Genomic DNA, 16,871 nt, shown 5'->3' on the forward strand with positions numbered 1-16,871 from the left:
CTCCTGCTTATTTCCATTACTTCTTTGCTTCTTCCTGGTTTCCTAGTTCCCCATTGTTGTTTTATCCTGACTTGCTTCAGTGTTCCTGGTTTTGTAAGTTGTCAGTTTTATTATTAAAGAAAATTCAACATGATCTATACTCCCAATTCCTGTCTGCAATTTGGTCTGTCCACAAACTCACTGTCCATGACAAAAGGAAGCAATCATTCATCAATAGCCAAAATCCCAGACTTCCTGTTCAAAACAAAAAAGCAAAGCGTAATGCAAGGGGCTGGTTTTTACCAGGCTACCTCTAACGATGTCAATACTTCATTCTTGAAAACTAAGAGAAATGCCCTGTACAGTAGTTCTTAAAAAAAGTCATATATTGATGCTAATGGAGATTATATATAGGACTGGAACTGTCTACGTAGGAACCTCACTGTCAGAACAGGCCTTTGTAAATCCCATTGCAGTTGTATCAGACACAAGGAAATAAATACATGTGCTGTTGTAGTGATTATTGAATAATATTTCTTGAACCTCTTGGGAAATTATAGCTTGGATGTGTTGTATCATTTAATGTCTGTGTTTTTATTGATGATAGGAACATTTTAGAGCTTGGCTGCTCTATCAATCTCCAATATGGTCTTGCCAAGTTTGCTGATTCACACATGTGCATAACTCTCATGGTTACACACTATATTAAAGGGTAAATAAAAAAAACTGAAATATCTCTCAAATTTGCTTTATTAGGATGATTTTAGAAACAAAGTCTCTGGGAAGAACAACAACATAAAAAATTAATTACCAAACTTCATTCTCAACAAATTAAACCACTTAAAACAGTAAAAAGTTGCCCACATGAGCACAAAGATAACACTTCAGGGTTAACAAGTGGATGAATTGACATTCTGTCTATTTTCACTGTTGTGACAGATACAAGGGTTGCTTTAACCCAGGCAGTTTGCACATTCCCTATCCTATCATATCAAAACGTATGTCAGTTCTGCAAATAAGGGAGGAACCGTATATTGATAACAGTGTGCTGAATATTCATCTGGAATGTATTAAGTGGTGAGACATCCTGTCTTCAGAACTGACAACCCCACTACACGGTCTGAAGATAATACCATGAACACAATACAATGTCAACATGTCAGTCCACAGATTTGTTATGTTTTTGGTTCACAGAGGACTTGGAGGACAAAGGTCAAGCAGGGTGAAACTGCAATGTGACCAGTATGTGATGTGACATGCATTGTCTCAAATCACTGGAATAAAAAGTCAAATGTTTTGAAATACAAAGAGATGCATCTTGTGCCCTGTTTGAATTGTCTCAAGAAACACACTAGGTTATGGAATGATTCAAAGAAAGACTATCATATAGCACATACAAAAACAAAAAAATTGTAATACATGCAAGTTAACCTCTCACCATATTGCACAAATTCTCAAGTGGCAATTTGTACTGGCCCTCTTTGTTTCTGTCTCAAAAAAAAAAAAATGCACATGTGTATAAAGGAGAGAAGTATGCTACACATATCCCAAAACTGGTTTGGAACAGGTCTGAGAATGAAGCTGAACAAGAATAAATAAAACAGGATATTTTTATAGAGCCAATATTATGCTGTTGGACATGAGTTGTTCATTTTGACCTCAAACTAATATTGAAAATATACCTATTTAGATTAGAAACAGGTGAAAATATATATATATGTATTTTTTTTTACATTTTCAAATGCCGTTAGAGCAGTTAAAAGAACTAATAAAATATGTCAATGCACATACGGAGGGACGTAGAAATGCTAATATTAATCATGCTATAGAGTCTGAAAGGTCTGTATTCAGAGCTGACTTAAATAAGAGATTAAAAGATACATTCAACCATTTATATGAAAAATATATGTATATATTTATATGTCAATCAAATTTAGAGAAGCAATTTTTTGTGATTATAAATTAATTGTAAATGTCTTCTATAGCGCTTTATCAAGTCCAGAGGACCCCAAAGCTCCTCCCACTACATTCAGTCATTCACCCATTCAGCATGAATGTGTGAATATTAGTTTTTATAACATACAATATTATTCTGCTCTTATGTATTATTGTGCAATAACTATTACAACAAGGACGACCTTTGAAACTAAATGACATTTGTAAATGTGAATACTGAGTCTTTCAAAGGGTTGAACAGCCTTTTGATAGAGAGGCAAAATAAGTCTAAATGAATGGCAGGTTAAGGTATAACTGTTATCAAGGTTGTTTCACTTTGCAAAGCAAAAACAAAATCATGCTTCATTCAGTTTGCTTTTCAAACTGAATGAAGCATGATTCATAAACGTCCTGTTTAGTCCAACGAAAATCTTTTCAACACAATAATGCCTACAAAACAGAAAGGACAATTGAGAATAGCTATATTCTGAAAAAAGGAAAATCAATACAAGGAAAGAGGGCATAATAATGATCAAATCTTGGTTTTTAAATCTGTACAACAAAAAGAAATCTATAAGGTTAACAGTGTAATGAAAATCATAACACAAGACTTGTTTTCATCATACGAAGGTCTGTTCCACAGACCTAAAACGTGCACAGTAGGTTGGTAAGTACTGGTGAAGAACTGGTGTTACTGGTGACAATGGGTATTGTGCAAATGAAAACTACTGAAATTTAACTTCAACACTATTGGGGGAAGGGGGTACTCCACCTGGAAGAAAGAGCTGGATGAGTGTTAAACAGTAAGATGCAACAGTGTGATGCCTGGAAATCGAAATGTAGTAACTTGGTGAATCTCTACAAACACTACTCAGCTCTGAATACAAGAATACATATTGGAAAATGGTACTCCACAATAAAATAGTGATGCATTCTCAGCTCATGTAAGTAAAAAATCCATGTTATCTACATTAAGTGTCTTCTTTTATCATTTAGTTTTGCTGATTTATCACTAAATGTAGTTCAAATCTAATCTGAAATGAGTGCTATGGAAAAACAATATGATGACACTTATTTATCCACTGGATAACAAGACAATGGCATCATAAGTTTATTTTGTGAGCTACAAATGACCCATAGGGCCACTTTAGGGTTTTAATATGGTAGCAAGAAATGACAGTAAATTAAAAAGGAAACAAAAAACAATAACTTCACTACAGAAACCTAGTTTTAAGTTTTACCTTAGCTCCAGATTTCTACTCAATAAGAGGTAGCAATAAAACCATGGTCCATGGACTGCAAATTAGTCTAACATCATACAAGGAAGTATTCCTTTGTCTATTTGGAAATGCCAATACACAGAACGTCAGATCCCTTGATGCTGTTGATGAATTTCTTTGGACTGACCTAGTACATAATCCGTCATATTTTTGTTTCTTAAATGTTCGCATAACATCTTTTCATCTGCTTTTCAAAGCTTGTCTTTGGACCGGTTTGTCTCCTGGATAACTATTATTGTGCTCCCATCACACAAGCACAATTCATTGGAAAGAATGTTGTGAATTTCCTGTTAGCTCTTGAGGGGATATGGTTTGTTTTTCCTGTTGCTGGGAGCCAATTTTTTTTTTTTCCGTTTTTGGCCTCTGTAACATCCTGGCTGAGGAATTTGAATTTACAGAGAGGCTACAAAGGAAAGCATTAAAAACTAATATCAAAACTTCGGTTACTCATCATTCATCCTTTCTCCACATCCAACTACAGTCTCCCAGATCAAACCCACTTTGGACATGGTATGTCAAATACCATCAATTGTGCTTTTAAAACAACAATTTAAACAGAGCAGGGTATAAAGAAATGCTTTTTTAAGGACTGATGCAACAAAAAGCTTGAAACCCATCAAGATGACACAGAAGGGATGGTGGCCTGCTAGTATAACCTATAATGATCTTATGCCATGCTGCTAGTCGGTGTGCTTTGAGTGCTTCCGATGCTAGCATTCGCGCTGCTATTCTCGGAGGGTGATGTGTTGGAAGAAACAGGTTGTCGCTTTGCTCTTGAACAGGGACATCCTAAAAAAGAAAGCAGATGCTGATTAGAACCTGATCACAATAATGAAAAAAAGAAAATCATGAAGAACAGCTATACTTCTTACCAGGAAAACTGGCAGCAGTTGACCTCATGTCAAGTCCAGCTGGGTACCCTGAGTTTAATTCAATGAGACCATGTTAAATCTAGGCTTATTCGGTTGGGTCATTTGACAAATTGAAACACAATATCCAAAGAAAAGAAATATGGAGAACAGCAGTGAACCTCTACCCTCATGGCTAAGGATAAAAATTTTACAAGTATTACAATAAATAAATACCTATGGGAAGATAACAGTAATCAATCTTTATTCTTTATAGGAAGAAGAAGCATTTTATAAAAGCAGCAGCTAGTTGATGCTTTTGTTTTCAGATAATGGTAAAGATCATTACAAGAATCAAAAATGCTGCAAATAAAAGCATGCACATGTTTTTCTTTACCCTTTCTTGAATGGAAAATATTTGGGTAATCATCTTTTTGGCATAATTATGCAGTATTAGACCATTTGTGGATGTTAAAATGTAGGTGTTAAATGTGGGAAACATTGTTATCTGAGCTAGTGAGAATATATTGAATAAAAGTGCCCCAGGTTTATGTAATCGTTTTTACACAGTTTATAATTAGCAAAGGATATAAAATAGAACATGCATTTACCTGTTTTAATCTTGATAAACCACAATGCTCCAATAAGTAACACTCCAATCAGGAATCCTCCAAAAGCAATTCCAAGAACACCTAACAGGCCAAAATCAAAGCATGGCTGATCTGAAAGTTCACAAAGCAAAAAACAAAAAAAACAGTGCAATAAACCTTTAATTAAAGAACAGCAATTGAATATGATCAAATTGTGTTGTACTAAATGTAAAGCTACACAATATGGGAGGTTTAGTTTACAATTACATCATGCCTTGTAGTATGAAATGGATCACTCAGAGTGTAATGCTAAATCTTTCAATTCTTCCCTTTTTGTTTGAAATTACAACCAAATTTCAAACCTACAACCTGATTTGGTTGTAAGTTTTTGCATCTTTTTATATTTGGAAACAACTGGCCAGCAAAATTGGTAACGACTGCTGGACAGTTTATTTAACATAGTTAAATATAGCTCAGTTGGCATTTTTATGTCATCGTCCCCCTAAATTTTATTGCACATATGACGCAATGGTGGCCATTGCAGTTCAAATTTTAAAATGGATTTAAAAAATAATTGTATTTCAATGAGGTTATAATTAGACGTTAGTAGCGGCATGTTAGCAAGTATAAACCTAGTTTGTCTGTGTTCAATTTAAGGTCAGTTCATTATTAGAAATTGGTATGCCCCAATACCACTTCTAAAAAGATTGACTTATAGTGTAAAGGCAAAGGCTCTCCAACAAAATGGAAAACATATATATATATATATATATATATGAAAATCTATAGTGATATCTTTGCAGAGTAGTTATTTTTTAGGTGCAAGCTGTACATTGGGAAAAACTAGGAAAGCATAGCATATAGTTACTGAAAATTGCTCAGGCATCTGAATCTAGGCTTTACACTGGAAAGCCATTCTCACTTTATAGCTGTTTTATTATGATAAAACCCTGACTATATTTTCTTGAGAGGAACATCAATTTTGCCTTTCCATCAAATATTTTTCAACCCTATCACCTCTATAAATGAATAATGAATTAAGGGCTTTCATTTTTGTGTATTAAAAAAAAAAGATCTTGGATGTTCCTGAAACCTTTTGTATTACTCTCTAGTTCTTTTCATCAATTTTAACACTAAGAGAGGTTTAGTGTTTCACATGTTTGCGTGTCTGACTGAGAGGAATCGATTTTAAAATTCTAATTTGCAATAGCACCATGTAAGCTGTCAGAAATCTCCAGCAAAGGAGAGACACAATGCTTGTTCTGAATTGTATAACAATAGAGACAGTGTGCAAACAGATGCTTTTTTCCTCTCTACTTGGCTTGCTACCTGTAAAGATCTTCTCCAAAGCAACCAGAACATTTCTAAGAAACTAATCATCACCTGCACACGAGTTTCTCTCACCTGCCTCTGCAGCCTCCTGTTTCCTGCTGAAACAAGCTAAGTTAAGTTTTGTAATAGGATTCATAACTCAACTCATCTGTTGTTTAATCTGACTTAAAGGGGTACACATGGGACAGAACAAGCTGTTTTTGTTGAAACATAAACAATGGGTGAATTTAAACTGAAGCACTGAGGAAAGTATGATGGAGTGAGATAATGGAATCACTTGTTTCTATTAGTAGAAAATCTTCAGGTAAAAATAAAAGCACTCTGAAGCATCTAAAATATACACACTATGTTGTTTATTTAACATTTGTGTATTAATCGCAAAGCATAAAGCTGCTTCTATTCAAACAGAAACTCTGATAGTCAACCTTAAATTACTCTCAGGGCACTGAAACAGTGACATCTGGTGGCCTTAAATACTGACTGCATTCCAACCTCGTTTGTTGGTTTTAAATTACAAAGGAACATTCCTTGTCTCTGAATTGGGAAGAAACATCACAGCATCTTGAGACAGCCTTCCTCAGAGACTTGTTTTCTCCAATCACTGGCAGTGTTAGTTTGTATAAGTGAGCCTTTGACAGCAAAGCTGAATAAACAGTTGCAGGAAACAGAAGCTGCAGTGCAGGTGGGGAAGTATGGAGGGACATCAGGCCTGCGCCATGACTCCCTGCCCCTGGTATGAACACTAGCAAACAGGAAGGATTACTGAATGGAGCAGTCACTGCCGCTTGATAAAGACTTGGAAAACAATGTCGCCTGCTAGTTATGCTTATTTATAGTAATTATTCTATCGCTGTCATAATAAACTGAACTTCATGAAAAGGTTTGTCAGACTTACATAGTTTGAAGAAAAAGTTGTTTTTTGTTTCTTCACAATTTTGACACCTTCAGTGACATGTAGTAAACAAATTAATCGATTTCATCTGAATTCTGCAGCCAAACTCGAATAAGTGTGAAGAGAATGGTGGCACATGTGGTTTGTATTTAAAAGACAGTGTAGTTACTAAGTTCATTCTGAAATATGGGCTTGTGTGAAAGTACATGCCCACACAATTCTGAGAGCTTCTGTTAGGATATCTTCTTTTAAATTTAACAAGGTGCGTAAAATGTGTGAAGAGAGCTAATGACTAAAGGAACAAGTGAACCAACAAATTAATTTAGAAAACTGATTTGTTTTTCCAAGAAAAACTTTATGAATTATAATGAAACAGAAGAACTAACAAAAAAAAAAAAGATTGACTACAGCATCTGGAAGGTTATTTGCAATGAGCCATATTGCTGATAAAACAGAGAGTGCTATATTACTGAACTGCTACAAATTTAGGCTAAATAGCACAACATTAATTTCCTTAATATTTTCAGTCACAGATTTTGCTTCTCTCATTTTGAGAGAAACACATCCTTCTTTGAGACAAAAATGTTCATCAGTCTTTCAGTGGCTCAAAGCTCACCAATGTGTCTGGACATCAGAATAGTCAGACTTTTTGGAAGCACAAAGGACTTTAGCCCACCCCCCGGCTGCCACTGTTTCCCCTGAGGGCTGTTACGTGTGATGGTGGCCACAAGGTCAGCCTGCAGACCTTCCTAAAGGACGAGGCCCTGCCCTACAGCCGCTCACTGGCTTCATTGAATATCCTGTGTTCGCTGCTATGACAATCACCCAGGCAGCATTGTGTGTGTGCTACAAGCAATTAAAGGAAAAAACTTCAGCACATAGTATTACTCAATTACTAACTGACTGACTGACTGACTAGCAGTTTAGTCCAGGGGGCATGAAAGGCAAATTAAATGTTATTATTATTTGTGTAGGAGTTTGACAAGTTTGTTACTATGAAACAAACAACTATGAAACATTTTTCAGATAATTTATGAAAATCAAGGTAATAAAAAATAAATTAATAACAGCAATAACAATAATAATAACAATAATAATAATAATAATAATAATAATAATAATAATAATAATAATAATAATAATAATAATAATAATAATAATAATAATAATAATAGTAATAATAATAACAGTAATAAACTTCTCTCACCCTGTGGTTGGCATGACTGCACAACCTCCAGATTCTCCTCTGCTGTCCTCACTTTATCCTCACAGATCTGTGGGTATTATAAAAATAAATAAATAAATAATAAAAACAAATTCCCTTTTTCAGGAAATGAGCTGAAAAACTTTTTCAGCAAATGTGACTAGACAGTATTGTATACTACTTGGACAATCACCATAGACAGACTAGGGATAATAATAAAACAACTAAGTACAACATTTTGCATTGAGCACATCAATAATACAATGTCATTGCTATAACGCTGCTTTTCACTTGCAAAGTTGAAAACCAAAAATACCCACAAAGACAAAGCAGAATACTGAAGGAGTGAACAAAAAATAAGGGCAAAGCAAATAAAAGGAGAATCCACCTGGGATTTCCACAGGTACCAGGCTCCAGGCAAAGCTTGTGAAATATTTCCCTCAACGTATGAAAAAATAATCATTTATGATTATGGTAATATTTTCAATAATTTCTCAGACCCTAAAAAAAGATTATTCAAGACACTTTAGATGTAAATACCTCTAAGCTGAAATTGAGATATTCATGCATAATATGCTAAATGTTTTGTGCCTCTGCTTTCATTTAAAACACCTGAAAATATATATTTTGCCGAAAAGCCATTGTGAAATACCCACCTCAGTCTGATATGACTGGTCAGAGGAACATAGCTTGACAGAGCATCGTAGAACCCATGTGCTGGATGTCCCCTCTGGCATCTGATCTAAGGAGAAGCTGAGCCGAGCACTGTTGTGACAGGGGTCTACAGTGCAGGACTCTAAGATGATCGGGAGCTCTTTCTCTGCAGAGGATGAGGCCTTTGGCCTCATGCTGCAGCCAATCACCTTGAGGGCCATTTTCATGTCACCTATAGTGTATGTTGATATCTATAAGGAACAAAGAAGATATTAAATAAACTGCAGGGAAGCAACACAACTTTCAATAAAATGTAAGCAAGAGTTGCTTTTAGCAATCTGCAGCACTTTAGAAATGTCATTTTGTGATCTCCTGGATGAGTCGTCTAAGTACTCTTAAAGTAATTTTGGTATCCTTACCCTCCTGATTATATTTACTTCTGTTCCATGTTTTCCATTTGCAGCAATGGGAAAAATGGCATTAAAACAAATGGCGTTACTAATGACAGTAGTTTTTTTAGTAATGAGTAAGCTAACAAATTACTTTTTCTATCTTTACAATGGTCTTTCCGTTGCGTAAAAATGTGACAGATTACTTTGATTCAGCACAGAGAAGGTGAAAGCACTAGACTTGGAGCTAAGGGTAAGAAGAATGTGCTACTGATCGGCTGAGGAAGAGTAAAGTAGACGTAAATTAATCATAACATCACATTGTTCAACGAAAATAGTCCACAAGAATGACGATGTGGCTGCTAGCAGGCGCAGACTAAACCCAGGTGAAACTAAAATAAGCCTGGCATATTAAGCAGATGGAGTGACCCTGTCTAAGCAGAGCGAAGCTTTATTTCACTTATACAATGTAGCCACAACAATAGTGTACAGAGTCTTCGCTATACACTATTGCTGAGAGTTTAGTTATTGATTCTGTTTTGTGAGAAACATTAGAATATGTATTTTAAAATCCTAGTAATGCCCTGGGTGAAGGCATTGAAACCCCTTCCACGTTGATAGATGTTAAAATGAGTTGATGACTGTTTCTCATTTGTTATTTCTTGATTATGCATATCTAACAATAATCCAGTTTGGACAAGAAGTGTAGTTAAACTAAAAATATGAGTTTATTTACCGTTAATAAATTATTTGATAATGGTGGCAATGGCTTTTTCACATTGTGCATCAATATTTGAAAACTGCATATTTTTTGTTTGATACTAACATTTTGTTCAATGATCTGAAACATAAAAGACTTAAAAGAACCAAAAACAGATAAAATATGTAAATTACATAAAAAAAATAGGATATCAATACATTTTCACAATGATACATGATTGGTCAAATTTTATATGGTCAATTGCTCAGTGATTACAAAGTAGCAACCTGTCGTGACATTTTAGGAATGATATTCAGCCGATGGTTACACTGTAAAAAAAAAAACATCTCTAATGTACAGTAAAATACCAGCAGCTGTTTTATCACAAACATAAGTTAAAATTCTGGCAACCACAGAATTTTAGCGCATAAATACAGATTTTACCTCCACAGCTACCAGTATTTAACTGTAAATTAGAGACTTTTTTTTTCTTAACAGGGTCATGTTTGCTGCTTTTCATTCACTGTCATAACTGGACTGTTTGCTAAAATATCAAGGTTGGTGCTAAGTTTATCACACTGATGATCTCTGCAATTTCAATTAATTTGTGAGTGTATTTGTAAAACACAACTATTAAAATAGAAAAATAATACATGACATGAGTGGGAAAATGTGGCTTGTAAAATACTGTGATTTGGGTCATCAGAAAAATCGTTAACAAAAATCCTTACCAGTGCGTAGATTCTCTTGTTAGTCTGCAGTCTGGTTAGAGGGTCTAAGGGAAAGCGATAATCTGGGGATGTGTACAGATGGATGTTCAGAAGCATCTGATTTGGGGCATCAGTTGTTTTGGGAATCATGCTTTTTGCCATTTCTTCTCTGACTGAAGGAAATTGCTCTAAAAATAAAACAAAAGCAACATTTACAATGTCTGTCAATAGTGCAGCACTGGCTTCCCAGCTTTGTGCATCTATTTTCTGTATTTCTTTACAGCTTATTTTTCTCTGATAAGAAAGAAAACCAAAAGTCATACCTGGTAAACTGTGTTGTTTTTCAATCACTAGAGAAATGGCTGATGCATCCAGTGTTATTTCACTGTAGCTGGTGAAATAACTGACTTTAAAATATTCCAAAGCCATTTTCTGTACAACCTCTGCTTTGTCACCTCTCACTGCACCATTATATTTAGGTAGTGTAAGTTTGTTTGGGAAAGCTTGTATCTGGATGTCGTTGTTAGACTATAGGAAAAGAAGACAATAAAAATCAATTCTTAATAATATATTACAACAAGTACTTGACAAGTGCCGAATAATAAAAGGAACTTCAGAAATCCTAGAAATTGTTCACTAATACAATCAACTTGATTGTTTTGAGTCAGACAGAAATTTGTTTTAGAATAAATTCCATTATACTGACATTTTCTAAAGGAATACACATAACATGGAAACTTACGCCAAGCTTCACAAAGCCCGTGTTGAGGAAGGTCCATGTGGTGCCCTGAGGACCTCTCAGGAAGAAAGAAATGCCCTGAGTTTTAACGAGCAAGGATACATTGCTGCCATGTGGAGAAAAAAAAAGGATTATGAAAAAATATTTGGTAAAAATTGAGGATCATAAAATTCTGTTTCTTAAAAATATAAAGGTTACCGAACAGGAGAACTATCTGGAATATTTATGACATGAATCTCCTCATGGTCTGGGTTTTGTGATTTCAGTGTACAAGACGTGATCTTATCTGGCACCATGTCAATCTTCATAAAGTGCTTTTCTGAGATGTCTTCATTGTTAAGTACACAATCCATAGGACCAGCTGTAGGCATGTTTTTAGGTTCAGTTCCTACAAACAAACAAATCACAGCTCATTATTAAACATTGAATAATACAGCATTTTATTGGAAAGTTAAGTTTAAAACATAGGCACTGTGCAAAGTAATGAGAAAGTTGATGGTTACCACAAAGCAATAAACTAAATCTATTTAAAAGTGTTACTGAGGTTAGTAGCAGGTCTTAATGAGAGTGTTGTTCAGGTAAAAGGTTTCAGACAAGGTTGTTAAATTTGATTAGGCACTTTACAGTGTGGACAAGAAAAAAAAAACATTCTTAGTCTTATTTCCTTTTAACCCTTGTAAGGTGTTCATAATTTGATTAACTTTGGGGGGTGGGGGATCTTTTTAATCTTCAATATCCTTTTTACTATGTGATGTTTCTTTCTCTGCTCTGCTGGCTGTTCTTTTTTTTGTTAAATAACATGGCATAGTATTAAAGTGTAATCTGTATAGTTACATAAATTTGATTACGTATGTCAGGCTGTATATGAATATTTGTGCCGTATGTCTGAAAAGTTACTGCTTTACAAAGCAAATGTAATAAAAATAGATTTGTAGCCAACACACATGTATTGTTTAGGACCCAGCTTGATGCATTAGTGTTTGATTTAACCATTAAACACATAATGTAATGAGGACAAAAAATGGGAGATTTACTTGCAGTTACCTTCATACAGGTGAACATGTGGTAGTAATACCATTGATCCCTGTTGTATTCAGCTGTTTATGAGGTCAGCCACAGACATATCTGTCTATTACATTTTTCCAAACTCCGTTTGGGTTTTGGAAATGAACTAACTTATTTTTCTCCCTCTAAATGCTCTGGTTACATAACGCATAGTTACTGCATGTTCCCCACTGATAACATTTAACTTTTCTTACCAATTATTTTCCACAGTATCTCTATGACGACAGCGCATTTGTAATAATAAACTCCGACACTTTGTCGGAGGCAAAGCGATTCAGTTCATCCTGTTAAGGGGCGTTTCACTTTAGAACAAATTGCAATTACTGATTGGACTGTTGCTGACAAACACACTTGATAGAGTGACATGTGGCGTTATACAATTTTGAGGATCTTCTTAATCAAGTATTCATGTCGTCCATGAAAGAGACAAACTCTAAGGTCGCAAGGGAACCCGAGGTTACTTTCACAAACATTGTTGAGGTGGTTAGGAATCAGTCTGGTGATTTTCCCTCGAGATGCTGACTACTCTACCTTTTTACCTGCGGAGTGACAGACCCAAATTCTGGTGCCAGTCTGGATCTTTGGTAGTGAGTTGTCAGCAACATTTCTTTATTTGGTTTTTAATGCTGCGCTGTGGGTTTTTTATATGTCCTAGGATTATACAATTCATGTGTATGCACTGGACAAATTTCTTGACAAGCCTCTGCAATGGCAAGAAAAGCTCTTTGTAAACCCAAGCAAAGTTAAACAACATTTTTCTTACCTTGTGCTTCAATTAGTGTGATTTTTTGGGGATTTTTAACCGTAGTGAATGAAGTCACACCCTCAAATTTTTGCTCTGCCCACTTGATCAGCTCCTCGTTTTGATGGGGGATTTCTTCTTTGTGGATATTGTTCTGATGTGGACTATACAGTGTAATTGTGGAATTATTTACCTGTAAAACACAAAACAAATACAGCATTTCATTAACTGCAAAAGCACAGGGGTGGATCAATGCCTTTCTTCTCATCATGTTCCTTTGTCATTCTCATCCACTCCTTTTTCTTATCCTTCACTAAACTCCCCCTCTATTCTCTGAGCGGGGCTATGAAAAAGAAATGTTTATTATGGTTAAGTGTCCACGAGTCGAGTTGCACAACCTCTTTGGAGCCAAGGTCTTTCCTTTGCTTCCTGAGTGGGGCCAGGAAATGGGACCTTTTTTAGCTTTGTGCGTCACTATAGTCGGCTGGAATCTGGCTCCATACAAGGTATAAATATACATCCATCTCATTGACTAGACACTGTTGTTTCCTTGTCTGGATGAATGGGAAGCAAAGAAGTTTGCATGTTAGGTTTCATGGATTAGTGAACAGCAGCAGAAATGTAGTGTGGGTAGTGTCTAAGTTGGACTTATGCTTCCAGAATGCTGAGAGCAGCAATGCTTTCCTAGTGTTACAAGTATCTCAGTGCATTAAAAAATCTCTTTCAACTAAATAATAAAATTCTGAGTTGCTTCTCTTTTGTTCAAGGGTTTGAAATGCATAATGCATATTAGATCCTACCTCAACAACTACAACCTCCTCAGTCTGTTATTCCACAGATGCTTGGAGAATGGATTCCAAGGGCTAAAAATGTTTTTGTCTCTTAGGCGGAAATTTGTTAAGAATTAAAAAGATGTTTAATGAAACACTCGTAATGTCACTGAATTATCCTTTAAGTTATAATGAATTGTCTATTTTCTAAATTTCTAGAAATCTTTATCCTGGCCTGCGGATGCGGGTTTGTGTGCATGCCTTTGCGTCCCAAATTCAGAGCAAATGTTGTAAGTCGAGTATGCCAGAGGGAGTCGTATCTCTTTCTACATAAATATTTGATTGATAAGATCAAAAATAGTGTGGAAAGAAACTGAAAACATTAAAAAGCAGGAGAGGAATTTACAACAGAAACAAGCAGATGGAGGAGTTGTCAAAACGAAGACATGAAGAAAAAGGTAAAGAGCCTAATGTCATGGAAATTTAATCACATTAGTGTCAGCAATATTCTACATGCTACCAGAGATTTTGAAAGCAATAGCCAGAAACAGTACCGGTGTCTAATGGGAATGACAGAAACAACTGATCTTTTAATTATTTCGTATTAGTCATGAGTAATGTTTTGTACATGTTCGGTTCCACGTGACAGGCCACATAAAAACTGATTTACTTATAACACACAAGTGTAAGAGTCCAATAATATTTCCCATAAAGAATGAAATGACAATAACTCACTTTGACAACCACTGAACTGTTATTTACAGAAAACACGACTGCTCACAAGTCTTCGCAAAAAGCCACTATCCTACTGGCTTTTTAAACAACCTTGAGTGTCAGCGGCAGCCTCGGGAGGCCAAGAGGAGCTGTGACACTGAGACATGCTGTCAAGCTGTTGACGTACTTTCTCGGATGCTGAACAGATGTTTATTCTCTTACAATGCAATCTGCTGCAAAGCGTTATTATCCCCCAGTGATAGAGCTCATCTCACAACAACATCCTGCCGTCACAGGGAATGTTGTCCAGGCTCCTGACAGGACACGATACAGGATGTGGTACCATGCTGCTGTCAGCATATCAGTAATTGTTGACACGCCTGCAAGTGTGTCATCACATTGATTGGACAGCTGTTATTCCACTTAATTTACACATGTGTGATGTCTTCAGTATGTCTGCACAATGTTCACAATACTAGGAAATATTTTCAAGACTGCGAGAGCTTTTGTAAACGCACAAAGAGCGAATGAGGACAAACTGCTGAAACTTCAAAGTAAAGTATACCATTCTGAAAGCAAATGTGGCTTAATGTTAGTTTTTAAAAGACTGAAGAGATCATAAGATATGTCTACTGCGTCTTGCAGAGTCTTCAGGCTTCCTGTTAAAAAGGTGTTTTCCCTTCCACTCTCACTACATGTATGCTTAGGATGAAGGATTGCAGCAAATGTGAGCAAGTGTCCAACATTGGTACATACTCATCCAGGAGGAGTGACTGCTGTAAGTCAGAGACTCGATGAAATCTGCTGGGTTTCTGGAAATGGAAACTTTTCTAGCCGTTTAAATAAATAATAACCTGAATTTGGCAGGCTTGTTTGATAATTAGGATGGATTCGGAACGTATCTCTCTGTATGATTTGAAGAAATGTCCTTTTCAGTGTCCTGAGACAACATGTATAGTTTGCTGTCACTATATAAATAAACTGAACTAAAAGTTATAGTATCGTTTAACGTTTAAACATTCCCGTCATTATCAGACTAGAATTCACCAGTAAAACTCTTTATTTGTTTTGCAGTGTTATTTCATTCATTACACATACATCTGATTATTTTGGCAGTTCAATTCATGGACTTTTTTTAATACGTGATCAGTGTATAAAAGTCTGAAACTACATTTACTGGTATATTAATTTTACAGTCAATTCCATCACCCCCACTAGTTACTGGCTACTTGTTGGTTTTATAGTGTGGATAATAAAAGCACTAAAACAAAAACTGCTTCTCACAGAGCAAGACTTTGAGAAAATCAAAGTGGTCTCAGTCTTCCAAAAGAGTACTGCACAGCTGTGTCATTTTTACAGTATGCAAAGCAGCTGGCACTGGACTTTAACACAGGAAAAAACTCCCACAGTAATGAAATAAAGGACATTCATGCAGTATTAGTGTTTCAACAACAGCATAATATTTGCTAAAAAGACCCACATGATCTACAGTCCAAAGCAAAAGTATTCACACTTTTGTGAATACTTTTGAGTAATGATTCAACAAACCATTATTGAATGTGTTCATATAATGGTTTAGACCTATGTATATTCATGTGTTAGAATAGTCTAAAAAAGACTTCCTCTGTCCAGTCAGAAATGTCAAATTATTTTGCAAAAAAGAATGCAAAATATTTCGATCTGTAGATGTGCAAAGCTGGTGAAGACGTACGACTATTGACATTTGGCTGTAACTGAAGTGAAAGGGGGTCCCACAACATATCATGGGGACAGGATACAATTACATATCACACTTTTTAGTAAAAGTTTACCTCCACCTTCGAATATACACTGATTTGGGCTGGTTTTTGACATAAAGCACAAATAGAATAAAGTCTGTGGTCGTAAAAAGCTTTGGTTAAAATAGATTTTTTGAGAAACACAAATAAATCAACAGATATTACATGCTGAAATATTTCCAAAAGAAATACAAACATGACTCTACTTATAGAAAGTACATATAGAAAAACTCAGGGGTGCTACTCACATAAACGTTCACGCCTTCGCAGGGGTCGTAGTAAACATAAGCCGTTTTTGAGGATGAAATGATAAGGATCACTGGTTTTGAAATGTTCATCTGAAGACTGAAGAATGAAGTATCCTGGCAAGACAAAAATAGACAGCGACACATTTCAGTTCATTTGAGTTTTTATAATTGTAATATCAAAGCACACAATTACATGCTTCTTGTTAAAGTTATTAGAATTCAAATTCTGCTCAGCTTTAAATATGTGTGTGTATTTTTTTTTTCTTTTTGCTACATCAGAATTTTACTTCTTTTTTTTTATA

General features: G+C 35.5%; 1 protein-coding gene across 3 annotated transcripts in view; it reads right to left on the reverse strand.

Moving 5' to 3' along the window:
• Positions 1 to 711: 711 nt before the first annotated feature.
• Positions 712 to 16,871, reverse strand: part of LOC102216869 (transforming growth factor beta receptor type 3-like) — a 40,114-nt gene continuing 23,954 nt past the window's right edge. For 2 of the 3 annotated variants that reach the window (XM_023338482.1, XM_023338483.1), the window contains exons 4-14: positions 16,570 to 16,683; positions 13,081 to 13,252; positions 11,451 to 11,640; positions 11,256 to 11,358; positions 10,837 to 11,041; positions 10,535 to 10,701; positions 8,717 to 8,965; positions 8,064 to 8,130; positions 4,654 to 4,764; positions 4,067 to 4,114; positions 712 to 3,983 (exon numbers count right to left, since the gene is read on the reverse strand). In XM_023338482.1, the coding sequence (XP_023194250.1) occupies positions 3,862 to 3,983; positions 4,067 to 4,114; positions 4,654 to 4,764; positions 8,064 to 8,130; positions 8,717 to 8,965; positions 10,535 to 10,701; positions 10,837 to 11,041; positions 11,256 to 11,358; positions 11,451 to 11,640; positions 13,081 to 13,252; positions 16,570 to 16,683 (1,548 nt within the window). In that variant the 3' untranslated portion in view covers positions 712 to 3,861. The remainder of the gene's footprint in view (positions 3,984 to 4,066; positions 4,115 to 4,653; positions 4,765 to 8,063; positions 8,131 to 8,716; positions 8,966 to 10,534; positions 10,702 to 10,836; positions 11,042 to 11,255; positions 11,359 to 11,450; positions 11,641 to 13,080; positions 13,253 to 16,569; positions 16,684 to 16,871) is intronic. The other variant, XM_023338484.1, reaches the window with a different exon arrangement.

Source organism: Xiphophorus maculatus, chromosome 8 (genome assembly GCF_002775205.1).
Source record: "Xiphophorus maculatus strain JP 163 A chromosome 8, X_maculatus-5.0-male, whole genome shotgun sequence".
In the NCBI taxonomy this organism is placed as follows: Eukaryota; Metazoa; Chordata; class Actinopteri; order Cyprinodontiformes; family Poeciliidae; genus Xiphophorus; species Xiphophorus maculatus.